Source organism: Carassius auratus, unplaced genomic scaffold, assembly GCF_003368295.1.
Source record: "Carassius auratus strain Wakin unplaced genomic scaffold, ASM336829v1 scaf_tig00029160, whole genome shotgun sequence".
NCBI lineage: Eukaryota > Metazoa > Chordata > Actinopteri > Cypriniformes > Cyprinidae > Carassius > Carassius auratus.
Window position 1 is genome coordinate 123,035 of NW_020525742.1, and position 19,375 is coordinate 142,409.

At 38.7% G+C, this 19,375-nt stretch overlaps 1 protein-coding gene across 1 annotated transcript; it reads right to left on the reverse strand.

Moving 5' to 3' along the window:
• Positions 1-16,471: 16,471 nt before the first annotated feature.
• Positions 16,472-18,249, reverse strand: LOC113079764 (mid1-interacting protein 1-B). Its single transcript, XM_026251970.1, has 2 exons — positions 18,093-18,249; positions 16,472-17,741 (listed from the first exon to the last, which is right to left on the reverse strand). The coding sequence occupies exon 2, from the start codon at positions 17,499-17,501 to the stop codon at positions 17,061-17,063; it is 441 nt and encodes a 146-aa protein (XP_026107755.1). The 5' UTR covers positions 17,502-17,741; positions 18,093-18,249; the 3' UTR covers positions 16,472-17,060.
• Positions 18,250-19,375: the final 1,126 nt, after the last annotated feature.

A 19,375-nucleotide genomic window follows, 5' to 3' on the forward strand; every position in this document is an offset into this window, starting at 1 on the left:
AGACACCGCAGCTGACTGGCCAGCACATACCCTTTACAGTCTTGGCAGGCTTCTCTTGTTTTTCAAAACCACCTGTTTTGATACTCGGCGTCTGTGGGACATTACTCATTCCGCATGGTTTTTGTCTTAAAAGAGATATGCACATGGTTCATAATAAAGCTCATTTCCAATTCAAGTCTTGCTCTAACACATATCAAATATCACACGTTGTTCTCCTCAATGTACAGAGCTAAAACAACAACATTAACAGAACAAACAATAACGTTTCTAAAGTACAAACAACCTTCCAAGAACATTTTTGAAACGGATATCAACAAACTTCACGTCAATATTCAATGATACTGTCTTTCACTCAAGTCAGACATAGAGTATACAGTAAATACACAAACAAAACTTATTTTAGCAAGCAGCAACAACACTTCATCTGGGAAATGTCAATTAAATGAACGTAAATTAAAAGTTAGGATATACTTGAGTCAGAAAAATAAACTAAACAAACATCTCAAATTTAACATGAACATTTAAAGTTATTCTGTACAGTGAGGAACTTGCAGGAGTAACAACTTTTAATGAACAAACAACAATAATTTAAGAACAAACAACTTAAAATAAAAAACAGTATTTAAAGAAAAACTACAATATTTGAAGAACAACATTTAAGGAAAAAAAATTTCATAAACAAAATTAAAATTAAAACACGTTAAACCCGGTAAACCGGTATTTAAAGAATATGTAACAACGTTTCAAGAAAAAATTTAAAATACATAAATACACACAAAACAAAAACAAAAGTAGATTAAACTACATAATTAACAAATATTTACATATAAAACTCAATATTTAAAGAATAACATGTAACAAGAAACTACAACATTAAAAGAAAAAAAGACATTTTAAACACAATATTTTAAAAAATCTAACATTTAAAGATCTATCTACAACATTTTAAAATAATTAAAATAATTTAAAACAACTTTTAAAAACAAATTACAACATTTAAAGATCAAAGAACAAACAGCATTTAAAGATAAAAGACCAAACTACAGCATTTAAAGTAATAAAAACGGACATTTAAAGAAAACATTTAAATAAACAAAATACATTAAAGAAAAAAGTAAAACATTTAAAAACAAACTGTAAAGAAAAAAACACAACAATCGAATAACAAATAACTAGAACAATCTACATCCTACAAGTCAAATGCAAAAGACACTTGTGTTTCACTGAATGGGGGGAAAATAACATCACAACCTTCAAAGAACTGAAATTAAATCTCACAAATAAAACTATTTTGCACATTTATTTTAGTGTAGCATGCCAATTTCACTAGTTATTGGCAGTCGTGCTGTACACAAGGCTGAATGACAATTAACCAATAATTGTTGTAATTTGCAGTATTGTTTCTTGAACTGAAGCTGTCAACACCTCTGACACACAAACACACGAAACCCAAATGAGAAAAGTTTTCAAATAACAAATATACACCCACACACATTCTGCTTGACTGAACCAGTAAAAGCAATGAACATTGTTGAACAAATAATAAGACACACAAACTAACAATGTTTTTATATAAATATATATATTGTTATTATATATTTGGATTTATTTACTCATCACTTTTTCGATCAAAAGCGTTCCCGGATGTCCCTACAGTGAAGTCATTCAGATTTAGCTCACTTCTGGGAACTACGTAGACCTACACACTTCATAACACTTCAACACAGCATGCTAACTGATAAATCACAGGCTGTCCCATAGCTAACAATAGCCGAGCTCTGGAAGAATGACAACATGCAAACAGAGAGGACATCCACGCACATGCACACGGTCCACACGCCCCGTTCATGCTTTCGGCTGCTGGGAAGTTCTTGTAATAGCACTTCTGTTTATAGATGTTTTCAAACTAGCCTAGAACTTGATGCTAGTGCTTGACCCGGTGTTTGGGTGCAGGCACACATGCAGGCCCCATATAAGGTACAATGTCTTATATTTACAGTGAGGTGCCTCTTTTAGGAAAGTGGGAGTCAAGAAGTCAAAGATAAGCTAAACGTGGCTATAGCTATTTATTTTTTCACTGTAGACAAAGCGGAGTCTAGCCCGGGGTCATCACATGTGATTGCCGAAAGCCCAATGGGCGCACCATTCTCAAGTCCGCTGGCTGTTCCTCTATCAAGCCTGCAGTGTGTGATGCTGTGTGACGCATTTTTATGGAGGACTGTTTCCAGAACCTGCAGACTAGCCAATAATGGGTCTCTATAACGTGAGGCAGTTCCAAACTTTGCAAGGACAGTCTTGCGCTTCAGAGCCACAGCCTGTAGGCCTGTGTATGTTTTTAATATTTAAATAATTTGCCACTGATGATTGAAACGTGAGCCTTGTGCAGTGTAGAATAGCACTTGTTGTTCGTTGTTTCTCCGATCACAAATGCAGACATGATTTTATTTTTACAAGGCGTGATATGCAATACGCGTAAAGTCAGTATAATCAGTAATCATGTCCCCACTGGATGCAACAAATGCCTCGTTTATAATGGGTGTTATTATTTTTGTCTCATTGTGCTGGGAGACGGTATTACAGTATGTTAAGGGGCGTAACACTTCCGTCACACGCTTGAGGTATTCGGCCAATCAGGACACACTGGATAAACTGGCCAATCAGAGCACACCTCGCTTTTCAGACCGATGAGCTTTGTAAAAAAAAAAAATTCAAAAAGGGGCTACAATGATGTACAGAATGTGGAAAATAATGTTTTTTTTTTTACCTTAAACCACATAACCACAATGCATTACACCAAATACACAATAAAATGTTATTTTTAGCAACATCATATTGACCCCTTTAACAAGTTCATTCACAGCATTTATTTTTACTTTTTAATCAATTTAATGTTTTTTTTTCCTTTTCTTTTTTCTAAAGAAAACCACTTTTCCTAGTTTTTTAGTTCCCACTTTTTCCTAGCGCTCGTCAGACTTGAAATGCAAGTTACTCAATTTCATGTTTTCAAATAAATCGGGTGCGGTATGTTCACACCCAATATCTGAAAACAGCCTTCATACCAAACAAAGCCAGTAAGTTGCATTTAATAACTCTTGAATTGTCCTTTAAATAAACACAGTATCTTGAATAGAGTTTGTATGACCGACAACCCGAAGTCAAGCCTCTTTTTTTAGGTGGTTCCCGTGAACACAAGCCGTGCTCCCTACGGCATGTGCAGGACCGCTGTCGGATCTATTTATACACCAAGAGCGAGTCAGAGAAAAATCCCCGTCTCTGTCTCAGCCTCCTCTCACAAATCTTTCCGTCAGCACGGCTGCACAAAAGCCGCTGAGCTTCTCAACACAGTGTGACATCAGCGCGATTGGAGACGGAGGGATGAGTGATGGATCAAGGGAAGAAAGGAAGTGTGGAGAGAATGAGCCAGACCGCAAACCCGGAGGGAGAAAAGCACCAGGGCTCAGGGCTCTCTCACTCGCTCTAATTGAGTTATAAAATATGAGTTTTACCCACCACAGCCGATTATAGAAGAGCGAGGGAGACGAATATCAATGATATTATGATACTCAGATTGTTGTGAATGAGAGAAAAAAGCAACGATTAATACGGCCGCTCTATTACAGGAAACCCCGCCTTCTGGGTAAAAGAACCAATCGTTAATCAGTAAAGTCATCGCGTCACTGCAGCTGCCGTAAGACATTTATGCTACAGATTTCATTGGTGATTTCAAATATGAAATTTAATCGTAAGCTTAGTGAATAGTTTCTGAGAAATTGATGTTTCCCCATATGAAATCGTTGATCAAAAATGTACATTTACACAAACTGACCACCGACTGCACCTTTCAGACGCCATCTTTTTTTTTTAGCTTAACTGTCACAGAATGGAACCAGGGGGCAAGGAACTCGACCGGAAGTTGAAGTCGGGTGGGGGCTGCCATCTTGTAGCAGAACTTCACTTGCGTTAGCATTCCCATTGATTCCCATTCATTTTGGCGTCACTTTGACAGCGAATAACTTAACATCTGAGGCGTTTAAAGACTCCGTTTGTCCATTATTTATTTATAAAGATACACGACAATGTATAAATGGCTCCATTACCTTCTATGTTACATTATGGCCCCCCCGTATAAACAGTTTTTGTAAAAAATAGGCTAACGATTGCATCATAACCACTCGGCTCTCTGTCGCATTACCGTACAGACAGGAGGAGAAGCTCGCAGGCAATTAACTTAATATGGCGTACATTTTAAAATACTATACAAAATAATTAATCAGAATAATTACTCCTGCTCACTCACGCCAAAGAACTCCCCGCTCAAGCTCGCCGTCTCTGCAAGATTAACGATGGCAGTTTGCACGCACAGCTACTAGAAGATTTACATCTGTCAGACAGGTTGCTGACATCGTCAAGCTTCGTTTGAGTCTGCGCGTCAGAAACGGAAGTGCTAAAAAACGCTAAAACTGGGCTTCATTTATCTCAATTGAGTTCCCATGGGGTCGCTGTGTCCATTTCTTTTACTGTCTATGAATGGAACGCACAGGACTGTGGGATATTTTCTGAACTTCTTTTACTGAGAAATGGAGTCAGAATTGCGATTCTGATTTTGTTTTGCAATTGCGAGTTTATGTCTCACAATGCTGATTTTTTTTAATCCGAATTGTGGGATATAAACTTGCAATTGTGAGTTATAGTCTAATTTTGAGGGGGAAAAAAGACTGATATATTTTCATAATTGCTAGTTTATATCTCACAATTCTGACTTAACTCGTAATTGCATCTTATAAAGTCAGAATTGCAAGATATAAACTCGAAATTCGGATTTTTAGATGATTTCTGAAGTCGCATCACGGCCTTTGGTCCGAAACACCCCAGGAACAGTTGAGGAGCAATGGCTCAGTCACACTGACCTTTCCATGCTCGATAAGGAAACCGTCAGTGGCCACACGTGTCCGATAAATGTGTGTGTGCATATGAAATTAACCTTTGCACGCTATTCAAGTCACACATTCACTGATGCACGGTCATAAAATAAGAGCAAGAGATCCTGTTTTTGCAAAGATAATAAGCAAGGGTGAAGTAATCCCCTTTCCTGTAATTAGGCCATTGACCTGGTGGTAGTACTTTCAGTAAATACCTTGTTCTTGGTAATCAGTGCAGCAAGACGCTCCTGTAATTGATTCCGCTAAAACTGCAAGAAGTAATTTAAAATAAATCAATACTGAGGAATTTTTGCAATTACCAAAAATCAACAGGCCCATTAAAGATAGATAGATAGATAGATAGATAGATAGATAGATAGATAGATAGATAGATAGATAGACTATTTTTAAAAATAGAAAACATTTAAAAGGTTATTAATATTAATTATTCCAATATTAATATAAATTATTAATTATTTATTATAAAAGTATTTAATTTATATTCATACATTAATTTATATAAATAATATTATTGTATATTATATTGTATAGAAATTGTAAAAAAAAAAATGAATAGGCCAAATGTACAGTCAGCAATCATAATAATAAAAATATTACATCTTAATAATATACATCATTATTAGATAATATTAGAATATTATTTAAATAATATTTATTCATGAATATTTTCATTATTATTTATGATCAATTATTTAATAAAAATATGTATATAATTTAACCGAATAGTTTATTTTAAATAATATATACATAATCGTTATAAGGTAATATTATTTTATTATTATAGAAAACATTTATAAATTAATCATAATATACAGTCAACTGTCACTGTAGTAGTAATTATGATTATAACAATAATATTTACATTATTATTAAACAATACTATATTAATAAAGCAATTAATATTATTCATTATTATTTATATATTTTAACTTTTTTATTATTTTAAGATAATATTATTATCCTTTAATATTATTAACTATTTATCAGTACATATATACACATATATTTGTGAAACAATGTACATCCAGCCAGTTATCACTATTATTATTATTATGTTACATTTATTATTATTACTAGATGTAATTAATAATAACACTAGTTTTGTAGAATAGCCTTCTAAACTGCTCACTACTTCAGTACTGCTTGATTTTAGCACTGCTGTTGTTTTCTAGAAGTCTCAGCTGCACAAACAGGCATACGTAAACACTCTGGGACTCTTGCAATGTCTTAAAAACACACACATGCAGCGTATAATGTGATGTAAACAAGGGATCTGCTGGAGCCGAGCATGGACCCGCAACAACAGCATGCGATGACATCAGCTGTATGCAGCAATGCTGAAACTTGAGAGAGAGTGTGTGTGTGTGTTTTGCACAGCCGGTTAACAGCTTGTTTTTGTATGCTGCCTTTACCAGCAATGTAGATAAAGTGTGTGTTTTGTCTGTACAAGAACTTTGAGGGTACAAAGGCACTTTTAACTGGAAAAATAAAAACACATTATCACACATTTTACAACGTTGCACATGCAATAGTGAATTCACAGTTTTTTGATTGAACACATTGGAGATGTACATGAAGCTTTGGTACTGCACTGGAAGAAACCATGTTGTGTAATCTGATAAGTGATGCCATGTCAGCACAATCCAGGTCAATGTGAGTCATATTAATGTGCTATCAGGAAAGTTGCCATGAAGTTGATAACACTGCCAGGTCCTGACACAAAGATGTGGGTGTTTGTGGCATATATATAAACATAAAATAAAAATTAAAGTTTTATTTGGCTATACCATCAGTCAGTAGTGATATTATATAAATACTACAGTTTTGACTTTTATAGCTCTGGAGCCCAACAGTGTTTGTCATCAACTCATCATGTATTGTTTGTATTCTGTCCCATTGCTCTGTTTGTTCCCTTGCTATTGTTCAGGCGTGCGCGAATTTGCGTGCGCTGTCATGGCGAAGGCCATGCGCGCATGTTTGTGCTGCTCATGAAAACAAATGAGAGAGAAAAAAAACGGAAAAAGCAGCACACACACACCTGTGCACTATATGCAAAAAAGAATTACGCGGCAGGAACATAAGTTCACGCGACTTGCACACGTGCATGCGTTGTCTTTCGCACAGACAAGCGCAACTTGACTACACAAACATTACGTAGGACAATATGCTCACTGTCCCTCAGACACACATACACACAGAGCTCTCATAACAGCGTGTGTGTGCACTCAAATGGGCTATTAACTATTGTGCTGTAACCACGGCGACCAGAGAGCTCAACGTAACACGATCTATTAACTACTGCCAGGAGACGCAGAGGGGAAAAAGCGTCTGTCGCACTCTTCGTCTTTGTGTTTGCAGAACTCTGTTGCAGCTTTGAAATGTCTGTCTGTCTGTCTCTTTCTGTCACTGTCGTTCTCTGCCAGCTTCTTTTCGTGGTTTTTCTGTCTCTCACTTTCAGTTTCTTGTTCTATCAGACGCTCTCCGCCTGTCTTCCTGTGTCTTAGGGTGTCTTTCTCTCAGCTTGTCCTTCTACACTGTACAATGTATGCCTGTCAGTTTCAGTATATTTTACTCTCTCTCTCTCTCTCTATGCCTGTCTGTCTCTCACTTTGTGGTCTTATGGCCTGTCTTTCTCACTTTTTGTCTCTCTGTCTCCGTCTGTCTCTTTCTTTCTGATTTTATATTTTCTCTCTCTAAACATGTCAAACTTGCTTTCTTTCTGTTCTTCAGCTTGTCTGTCTCTCCACTTGTCCATCTGTAAGTATATGTTTGTCTCTCTCTTTCTTTTATTTCTGTCTTTCTCTCAGCTTTTTATTTCTTCAATCTCTCTCCCTCTCTGCCTGTCTTTCTCTCACTTTGTGGTTCTTGGCCTGTCTCTCTCACTCTCTGTCTCTTTGTTTCTCATCCTGATGTCTCTCCATCTCTTAGTCAATGCCTGTCTTTGTCTTCCTCTAATTTCTCTGTATCTCTCTCGGCTTTACATTTCATCTCTCTCCTTCTCTGCCTGTCTTTCTCTCAGTTTCTGGTTCTTGTCCTGTCTGTCTTTCTGTCTGTCTCTCCACTTGTCCATCTGTAAGTATGTTTGTCTCTCTCTTTCTTTTATTTCTGTCTTTCTCTCAGCTTTTTATATCTTCAATCTCTCTCCCTCTCTGCCTGTCTTTCTCTCACTTTGTGGTTCTTGGCCTGTCTCTCTCACTCTCTGTCTCTTTATTCTCGTCCTGATGTCTCTCCATCTCTTAGTCAATGCCTGTCTTTGTCTTCCTCTAATTTCTCTGTATCTCTTTTTACATTTCATCTCTCTCCTTCTCGGCCTGTCTTTCTCTCAGTTTCTGGTTCTTGTCCTGTCTGTCTTTCTGTCTCTCTCCCCACTTGTCCATGTGCCAGTGTCTGTCTCTTGTCTTTTCTCATATCTGTCTCCCTCTCCGCCTGACTTTCTCTCACGTTGTGGTTCTTTGTCTGTATGCCTATTTTTGTTTGTTGTCCAGACTGTCTCTTCACTCATATCCAGATTGTAAATCTATGCCCGTCTCTTTCTTCCATTAATTACATTTCATGTCTGTCTCTCTCTGCTCTATATGTTATCCCTCTCTCTATGTCTTTCTTGAACTATTTTGTTGTCCTTTGCCTGTCTCTCTCACTGTCTGTCTACCCCCTTTTTGTTTCTCATCCTGTCTGTCTCTCAGCTTCTCCATAATGTCAGTTTATCCCTGTCTCTCTCTCTTCCTTTCTTTTTTTTCTGTCTGTCTTTCTCTCTCAGCTTTCTTTCTCTCTTCTATCTCTCTCTCCCTCTCTTACTTGCTTTCTGTCTTACTCTCTCAGCCTGTCTCTCTGATTGATGTTGTTCCAGGGATAATGTAGAAGGAATCTGACCTAGATCCACACACAGGCCAGATTAGCGGACATGGTGTATATGCACTATACCCTCAGATTAGCACGCTAGCAGCCTCCTAAAGCCAAGTCAACCAATATCCACACGCATACAGACAGTTTCCATTTATTTTTACTGTTACTGATTCACGATAAGATGAATTATTAAGTCCATTTAGAGAAGGAAGAAATTAGCTTTTAGCGTCTACCGTAGTTAATGTGCATTTGTATCTGATTGCTAATAGCTTTAACATAAAAGCGAGACTTGCATGTAAAATGATAAACAACCCTTTAATTGGAGTTTCAGACTAAATGGCTTTAGCTTTCTATATAGCTTTTGTTTTCACAGTGAGACTGAGGAGTAAACGTTCAACGTTCAAACAATCAGATATCAGAAACATCAACATTTGTGCATAAAACGCCAATATTTAGGCTATACACAGACGTCTGTGGGAAACGCAGGTTGCGTTAGGACAAGGTGAAGGGTTAAGAACCTTAGGATATATACCCTCTTGTCTCCTCTGGTCTCATATCATCTCTTCCTCTCCCCCCACACACACATAATCTTCTCTCCTTCTTCTCGGAATCGATTAGCATTCATCCTTATGTGCAGGTCTTCCATGGAGAGCTGATAGCGTGCTGATAAATGGTCCGGGAGAGAGAGGGCGTCGCTTTCAAACGGACATCCTGCATTTACCAATCAATAACCAGACACCAGGGACGGGGGCAGCTCAGCTCGCCCAATCATTTGCATCAGCCTGTCTGCTATAAAGGAGACGGAGAGGAGAAAGAAAGCAGTTTAAGAGTTTGTGCAGCGGGCGAGAGCAGAATGCTGTCGTAGGCATTAAAGAGGGAGCGAAAGAGAAGTAACGAGGGGGAGAGAGAAGCCGCAAGGGCAGCGGTTATTTTATCACAGCAGTTCTTCATTTTCACAGCGGTTCAGCACAGCCAGAGGCACCGGAACCCAATCTAACATAAACACACGCACATTTATCTAACTGTCTACATAAGGACTGCCCATTGACTTCTATTGTTATTACATTAAGCCAATTATAATTACCATAGCACTGAAAAACTAAATACGATGCAAGTACTGTGGTACTTTTTGGTATGGCATGTCACAGAATGCTATGGTGTTATCATAGTATTTACTTAGTAAATGATTAAAGTCAATACCATAGTTATGCCATGTCTGAAAACACATGATTATACCATTGTTCTTTTTGTATGTAGTGAGAAGATGGTGATATCAAATACCAAGTACCAAGATACAAATCCAAAACTGGTATTTTGTAACATGGTATTTCAAAGAATAAATGTCTGAAAAATATTGATTACAACGCCCACATATGCACTAATGGAGACTCGCAAGAATATGCGCACACAATAGGCTAATGCAGGAAGTTTCTCGACTACTCATATATCCGTTTATACAGCAGTCTACGAGCTCTCAGCGTGCGCGCCCTCGCAACAAGGACGTCTAGAAAGGTCAGTTATGCAGCATTAGAGTGCGGCGGGGTGTGTGTTTGTGTGTGTCCGCAAGCAAGGACGATCCCATTCATCTCTGCTCCAAGCTGCTAATGCTGCTGATGAGAGAAACCCAACCTCATAAACAAGGTAAAGAAAAAACTCAGGGGAGCTAAAGCTCGGGGATCCGACACACACACACTCAGTTGTGTGGCAGTAATGAGTCTGCGTGTGGCGGCAATCAGAGAGTGCTGTGGCGTATTCCCCCGCTCGCCGAGCTAAAGGGGTAATCAAAATTTAATTACGCAGAAAATGAAGGGCAAAACCCCACGATCCAGGACCACATGAACGACCACTGATTGGTGGATGACAGATACGCATTTGAGTGAGAGAGAGAAAGAGAGAAAGAGAGAGAGGGAAATTAAATTCAAAGAAGATAGCAATCACCATACATTGTTCCTGTCCCAAGATGACGTACCACAGGATCTTTGACAGACGACTATCCCTGTGTCAACCCCGTAACTCAAAACATATGCCCCATATTATCAAAGAGAGATAAAACGGTTTGTTCATCGTACAAAAAGCATATGGTTTCAGAAGACTATGAGATAATGTCCCAGTATTGAACACACTGGTTTCCAAAACAGTGCCACCATTCACAGCAGCTGCTCCTGTCATGTGATCCTAGCTCAAACCTTATTGGACGGCCTGTGTTTTCACTTTGCGAAACTGAAAAGATTAATCGGACTGGTTTGAAAAAATATATATAAATTACTATTTTCAGTTTATGCGGAAGCATCCATAAAAATCTATTGTTTTATTCCAGTGCGTCATCGGTTCGATATTTGTTTAGCTATTTTTCGCACCCCGTATCGAAAGGGCCTTAACGGGGTATCACTACTTCGAACTTTTATTGTGTCCAACCAAATCAGTGAGTTTTTACATTTACCTTTTTATTTCTGAGAACTGTAGTGATCAAATCATTCCAGTTCGCAAGATTTTAATGATTTGGAGATTTGTATACTAGTTTCGGATTGATTAAATAGTATCGCGATCACCTCTTGCAGCTGTTTGCGAGTGCACTCCGAAATAACAAGGAACAACATTCAGCAGATTTTTAAGTAAGATCTTGTGCATAGAAATGTAGAGAAGTGATTGTTTACTCTCAGATTACTTTCAAAAAATCAACTGAAAACTGATAACTGAAAAATACTTCAACAATCTTTGCTCACTACGTACTTTAATGTTTCATAAAATAAAGTCGTCTTTTGTAGGGTGTTCACTTTTGAGTGAACTGTTCCTTGCTCACAAAACGTATGCATTTTTCTGTTGAAATCAAACTAAAACATAGCATTTAACACTCATTCTGCACTGCCTCAACGTCTTGTCACAGCATCCTGTCGGCTCAGGTTGTCCGCAGAGCTTAAGAGCATGACATGGCTTCTCCTGACCTTCAACCCTCGTTTATCGGCTGCCGTCTGCGTGGCCGTCTAACTCACTTAGCGCTTGGCTCTCTGCTCTTATCAACGGCTTCACTGACAGACGACGAAGACACCAGAGAATAACTGCCTCACGTTGTCACCGCCAGAACGGAGAGAGAGAGAGAGAAACAAGTAGAGGGAATTGTCGAACGCGGCGGCCTCAACACCCTTCAGACTTTGATGGCCCTGAGCCCTGAGATGAAATTTCAAAGCGTTGTCTCTCTAGCGCTCTCTCTCCTCATCTTGCAGTCTCGCTGCAGAAGGCAATTACGAGTCCCTGGTCTCCGCGACCGCCCACCTCCCTGCCGTCTCGTCTTTGCATTCCTCTTTTTTTCCTCTTTCCTTCCCTCATTACCCACTTCCCACTCTCGGCTTTTTCTCTCTCTCTCCACTGTGAGTCATGCAAATCAGCAACGCTCACATGGAAAATATATCAGAATCGTTAATAATTTTAGGGCAAATTTTATAAAGGTGGAGAGGATGCTTGGGGGAAAATGGCAGGAAGGCAGAGAGGGGCCATTTTAATGGAAAGGAAGTAATCATAGCGGGCCATTCGAGATGAAATGCAGCAAAATCCTTTGACGAATAAATGACGACGTGCTGTGCAGAGGATGCCCTTGAGTGCCGATCCGAGGTCGGCTTTCCTGTATTTAACTATTGCGTGCAGATCTAGCAAAACCCCGATCTCAGATCAGCTCCAGAGGGCACCTGGCAGCCGCTTATTTCAATAACCAAATCCACAATGACTGGAAACCTGATCTCTCGCATTGCACAGAACTGACCAGATCATATTCTGCTTTTCCCTGGAGATGCGAGATGCTATCTGAGGCAAGGTTTTAAAAATAAAAGGTGCAGTTAGAAGCAAAATGGATTTTACAGGCACAAAGAACTTTCTAGATCTTTAGAAAACAATCTATGTACTAGTGCTTTGAAGAGTCCATAAACTAACCAATCAGAAGAAATTATAACATCTCGGTTTTCACATATAAATCAAAGTTTCTCTTTAATGTTTTGAGGAACTGTTTGTGTATCAACTCTAATGCTTCATCATTGCAGTATAGGAATCTAACTAGAAAGCCACCAATGAACCATCACATTGATTTTGAATCTTCTGGAAATCTTTGAAATGTTTAAATGAATGCTCAGGTTTCAGTATTCCGCAGCATATGTGACATGCACCTCAGTTCATAAAAACAAGCAAAAATCTTTTAAAGTAATACACTATTGAAGTCTATGGATGAGTTTATATGTCGCAATTTTGATAAACAGTAAGAAAAAAATTTGAGATGTAAATTTTGATCATAATAAGGTGACATTATTACAAAGAACATATTTGAACTCTCCAGAATGTCTTGCCCTTTTGACTTGTACATTAGTGTAAACAAATTTTGTTTGTTTTTACAACCTGACAGACTTGAAATTATTTTCTGAGGTGGTGCATTCTGGGATTGCAAAAGTCATCTTAACTAAGAGTTTGTGAACTGAATCTGCTACCAATTAAGCTTACAGACTGTTTATGATATAAATGTACGCCTCCTAACATACTTTATAATACAATCCCTTGTGCAAATTAAAGCTTACATAAGTGAATGTAGCTTTAAAATGTCGCCTTAAATCTGTGGTTAATTACTGTGGCAAGATTTACAGTATAACTGAGCCATTAATATGTTTTAATTACGGTTGAATTACCATTCTGTTTGTCAAGCCTAATTTACGGTAATCTACTGTAACCTAAATACTTCAACACAATGGTGGTGGCATAAATCAATAAATCAGATGTTTTAAAACGATTCTTTCAACACCAACAAAAATAATAATAATAATAATTTAAACGTACTGGAAAGTTTTCAAACTTTTCAGCAAAAGCCTCTTGAGGGTGTTTAAACATTTGGCTCCTTCCACTGAGTCCACGTTATTAAATTCAGCTTCCTGTAAATCAATTCCCTAACCGAATTACACGCCATCTTACTTCGTTACACAGGAATCTTGTCGTCTCGTCTCCATAGTAACAACTTCGTGACACTGATTTTTGACCACCGCCTTGTGGTTTGTTTCGGCCACATTGGAGGCAGCATTGGACGCAGCTTGTCTTGTTATTGTCACCAGAGGAATAGGAGGTTCTTCCCGATGTTTCTGAAGGGTTGCATTCTGGGAAGTCCCAGACTGTAACAGATGACCAAAAGCAAGGCCGCTGGGGAACCTGACAAGCTACCACTGAAATAGCTCAGAGAGAGACGTCAGTCATATACTCAGAAGAGTAAGAGATTGTAATAAGACAGCTATTTTCTTGCGCTCGGAGACAAGACACAATCCCCTTAACAAGATGGCAGCATCCATCCTCTTCGTTAGCCTGTCCTGCTGGTTTGTTACTCACTTTTACCCGTCTGCACCTAGTGAGTCATGTTTTAAAATAACTTAAATGAACCTCGACGAATTCTGAAGAATATCAACTCTCCTAATTTCCCATTATTTTGGGGAGTTTTTGCACCACATGCATTTTGGCCTTGATTCTCTGCCAAGAAAAGCAATAGTGTGTGCGTTTGATTTGCACCTGATCCCAGAACCCCTTTGTGCACCCAGAAGACACGTTGCATCATACCTCATATCCTACACCGGTGGTCTTACGATCCTCCAAAACTTCATCGTACTGCCTGGAAGTTTCAGGATGTCATGCCACGGGCTGGTCTTACATCAGCTAGATGGCAGACAAACAGTCGGAGTTGAGAAACGCTAGATCAGCAAATCCAACTGATGGCCTCCTTTCCTGTATAGTTCTCCCAGCATCCCTAATTAGGGCGCGATAAGGAAGACGAGAGAAAAATGTCAACCAGGAGGGTTTAGACTAGGAATATTGCTGGAAATACAATGGAAAGTTGAGTCATGTGATACCCACCTCAAACCAGCTTTATCTGTGGTGTCATGTTTTATCAAGGATGGAACTATTATGGATCCATCAGTACTAAAGGTCAGTTTGTCTACTAGTCTGACCAGCTACAAGATACATGGAGTTCAAAGAGCAAATTGTAGATTGTTTGGCTCTTAGATAACAGACACAGCTGAAATGTATAAAATAAAATAAAAACTTTTTCTTTTTTTTTTAACCATACAAGTGTGCAGATTGAAAGAACTTGGCAGAACTTTGGGTCTATAATGAACTGTGTTATGCAAAGTCAATATACCTCTACCTGTAATGCTCCAGCCAAATAGTTCAACGATAAATTTGTTTTGGACCCAGTAATGTCTATATTTAGAACAACTTGAGACTGCAAATAACTAGTCTGTCAACAATATTTATGCATTGATTTATTAAGGACATACCGACTAGGCAAGTGACCTTTTTAGTAGTGACACCTGCTGAAAAAAGAGTGTTTACCGATTTACTTTCATGATTCTTCATAACCGGATAACGTGATGTAAAAGCACTGGTCTTTCATCAAGAAAAGGTCACAGAAACAAGATTACAGTCCATTTACAGTATATGTTTGGATGTCAAAACCAGACAAAAACATATGTCAAATGTAATGTCTGTTTACACTTTGCCATTTTATCAGTGTCGAGATCTTTAACAGTTTAAGTAAAACCTCTTTACAAACTGTTTATGTTTTGGTGTCAATACTAGACCAAAATCTAAATGTATTTTCATCATATGCTTTTGTTTAAACTTCATATTTATTATTTTATCAGTTAGATTATTTTAATCAAAACCTTGTAACAGTCCAAAATGGTTTAGTAAAAATCAACTTTTTTCATTTGACCTTTATGTCATACAGTTCACTTTACGTTAAACCTTACGATTTCTGATTTTATCAGAGTACAATTCTTTAACAATTTAAGCAAAACCTAAATAGTCCATTTATGTTCTGGTGTGAAATGTAGAACTTTAAATGCAATTTAGTCTTGTGTGCATACCCTTTACATTTAGTTTACACTACATTTGATATTGAATCAGTGTAAAGATCATTAAGTAGAACCTGACTAGTTCAAGTGAGTGTCTCACATTTTTTTAATCTTAAAGATTTACAATTTAAGCAAAATCAATGTTTTTTTTTTGTTTGTTTTTTTTACATCAAAACCAGACCAAATCTTAAATGTAAATTTGTTTTGTGTGCATCTGCACATCATTTAAAATGTTTTATTACGTTCACCAAGTGCTTACCGTTTGATGATAACACCAGACAAAAACTTCAAACTGTAGATTTGATCAGAATACAAGATTTTTAACTTGAAGACGAATCAAGCTAGATTCTTTTTAAACAAGAGATATTGTAGGGCTTATCTTTACTACGTCTCCAAAGAGCAGATCATTTCAGTTTGACAGGATGCCTCAGAAAACCGTCAGCTGGCCACACAGGCATCAGCAACCCATTCCTTTATTTAAAAAGGCTTTTTTCTTACAGTAGTGCCTTTAGGCCTATTAAACTGGCTTAGAGACGTCCGTCATTAAGTGCAGCTCAAGCAGTGACTCAGCAGTGAGAAACGGAAAAATGCACTGCAGGTGCCCGGCTCTTTCAGATGTTGCCAGGTCTTAATATAACGTGCCTGATCCCCTTGCGGACCTCAGCAGCAGCTGCACGCGCCAACACAGACCAATGTTTGCCAAGCACGATAAGGCAAGTACACTCCTGTAAAGTGCTATTTTGCAAGGACATCCCAGAAGGCAATGATTCACCGTTAATCATGAGTCAAACACTTGCATGGAGTAAAGAGTCACATCAGTAGGGTTGCGGTTATAAAAGGTTTATTTTCAGAACCATCTTTGTGATAGAAAAACAATTGCATTACACAACTTTCCTCCAAGACATTTACCAACAGTAACTGTGACGTAATCTCCAGGAATCTGTCAACATCCATAAAGACCCATCATATGATTCCATCAACGATTGACGTCACCAAGTACCAGCGGCTTTTCAGTGTAGAAATGTGCGTTTTATACATAATTAGTGTTAATAATTCTCAGCCCAGCCTGTTATAATCTACATTAATACACCGCCAAAACTACCATAACGACCAATGAAATGTCTTTTTTTATTATTATTATTGTTGCCCTGCTTGCTTAAGTCGCATTTAATTTCAAAAGCCTGTTTCCAAGCCAGCATCCAGGTTGTGCAAACAATATCAAGGGATATTAGCAGGGGAATCAAGGGTACTTGTAAACCGGCATCGAGTACAAGTCTTTTTACCAATCCGGGGAATTTAAGATGCACAGAAGCCACCAGGGGCCCATTTGGCTTCAGCCCCTGCTGCACCCCCTTGTGAACTTTTTTTGCGGTCCACCGGCGATGGATGGAGTAAACTCCAGTTCATTTCAATTCCCGCAGCCGCCGATACCAATCTCTTGCTTGTACCGGTTTGTCAACGTGTTGGCTTTTCGGGTGAGCTTGGACAGGACCGTGTGCAGTCCGTTTAGATGAAATTGAAACAGCTTCTCCAAGTCCTCATCATTGGGTTCAATGCGAGACGTCTCCAGGGCCGTCGTCACGCCGTGCTTTTCCTTGCGCCTCTCGTCGCCTTGAAGTACACCCCATTCGATATCGTTCCTAATTGATTTGAGGAGCACATAAGAGCCGTACATGTCTCCGTCCTGGAAGGAGCTCACCTCTTTCTCTCCTTCTTGGTCCAATGGGACGTCCCTCAGCAAACTTGGCACCATAATCGTCTGGTCCATGTTGTTCACAGCACCAATAAACCGGTTCATTGAATTGAAGAGGGAGTTTTTTTGGTTGTAGGAATCGCAGATTTGCATCATTTTTGTGGTTTTATTGACCCGGAGGGGTTGGATCAGAGGTAGAACGAAGAGCAGATAGGGCTGGAAGGTCCAGATAAATCTAATGGAGGGTTTATCCTCTATAAATCGTGTTCAGAGAGTGCTCAGGTTACTTGTGCGCTTCACTAAAGAGTTTCTGAAAGCGCAGGTCAATTTAAAGCGAGGGCGTGGCTTGCAGACGTCAATCAAGCGTGTAACCAGGTCGCAACCGGATAATGTGACCTGAAATAACACAGAGGCGTGGAAGATTAGTGGGGATGCTCACAATATTATATAATCAATAGAAAAATCTGTGTGAGATGTAGAGGCAGAGATGCCAAGGAATATAAATAATACGTTTACTAATCTTTTTCAGAATATATACGAACATGCTTTGTAATGAAAAATACAGATTATAAAGGTATCTAGTAAAACTAGTTTGAATTGAATTTTAAATATGTATTAAAAGCTGTATTCTGAACGCGCATTGTATGCTTCCTGCCACTCCTTGATTTCCTAAAGAAGAAGCCGGCCGGCAAACTAAGCGTCAATCTATCGAGTCTAACAAATAACGGAAACCTTCTAAACACCTACCGTTGCTGATATTTGTCTTCCCTTAGATCCGAAAAAACGTCCGGCAAAGTCCAAGGAAACCGATGATAAAGTCGCTGAAAGATAACAGACTCGTCTAGCAACCGACCGAGGGTGAGGCCGCATGCAGCTCTATGCCGCTTATGAATATTCATGAGACGAGGCATCAGCCCACAACCGCTCAGCCGCTCTAGTCCAATCAGAAGCCAGTCGTCAGGAGGACGGCGCCTCTCGACAGCCAATCAGAGAGCAGAAAGGGGATCCAGCAGCGTGCTAAGGCTGCAGCTCACGCTCATATACACACGACAGTGTACGAGAAGAGTAGAGTACGAGGAACTACCGAACTGATGAAATCACCCTCTACATTGCAAATAGAGCTCATACTTACAGTGCCAGGACGGTTTTCTCATTCGCTTCATTTTCTCTTCCCGTTCTTAAATGTCGAGTACCTATTAAAGATTTTTGTGTCTATAAATGGAGCTTTCTGATCTTAAGCCACTTTTCAGGGTTAATGGCTTTATATGCCAACAAGATAAAGTAGCCTACCGAAAATGTTCTTCACCATAACATCATAAGAACGATATTTAATGACAGCTGAAACATACAAAATGCAGTCTATCTTTTTTTAAATGTTCAGTTTATTCCTAAAGAGACTTTAGCCTATGCCAAGCCTGCACAGATCAGTGGAAGTATGCAAATACTAACTTGCAAATAAATATGAGTAGGCTATGCACGAGGGAAAGGGTGAATGTCACAAATCAAACACAGATCTACATACGGCCTCACCAGGATGGATTTGTTCGCTCAAGTCGCTTTTTCAGTCGTTGCTTTGAATAATATCAAGGAAAGTGACTTTTATTGGAAAGAAAGATAGCACAAAATGAGGTTTGTTTGGGTTTTAAATGATAAGAGAGTAGATAAACTGTTCATAAATGTATTGAACACTTCGCTATCAAAAGTAAGTGGAACATACATGTTAATGTAGACTAAACTTGTTTTGATGTTTCATTATTAAAAGTGTCAGGAAGATAGTAGGACTTGCTTATTTGGAGGGCATTAGATATGTTCTTTATATATATGATCTTCTCATTCTCAGAAGACACAACATCTGCATGAAAATCCATGTTTGCATGATTATTTGCATGGGCTTTCCCCATGAATGGAGATCTCCTTGCATTGTGGCTGCTGCTGCCCCGTTACGTTTTTTAACAACATCCTGGTGCCACCTAGCGTTAATGAAACTAGCGAGGCAGTTTTCACATCATGAGTGTGCCCATACGTCCTAT

Bases quoted from the DNA above. Each gene is read 5' to 3' on its own strand.
- LOC113079764 (XM_026251970.1), bottom strand. From the start codon at position 17,501: ATGATGCAAATCTGCGATTCCTACAACCAAAAAAACTCCCTCTTCAAT.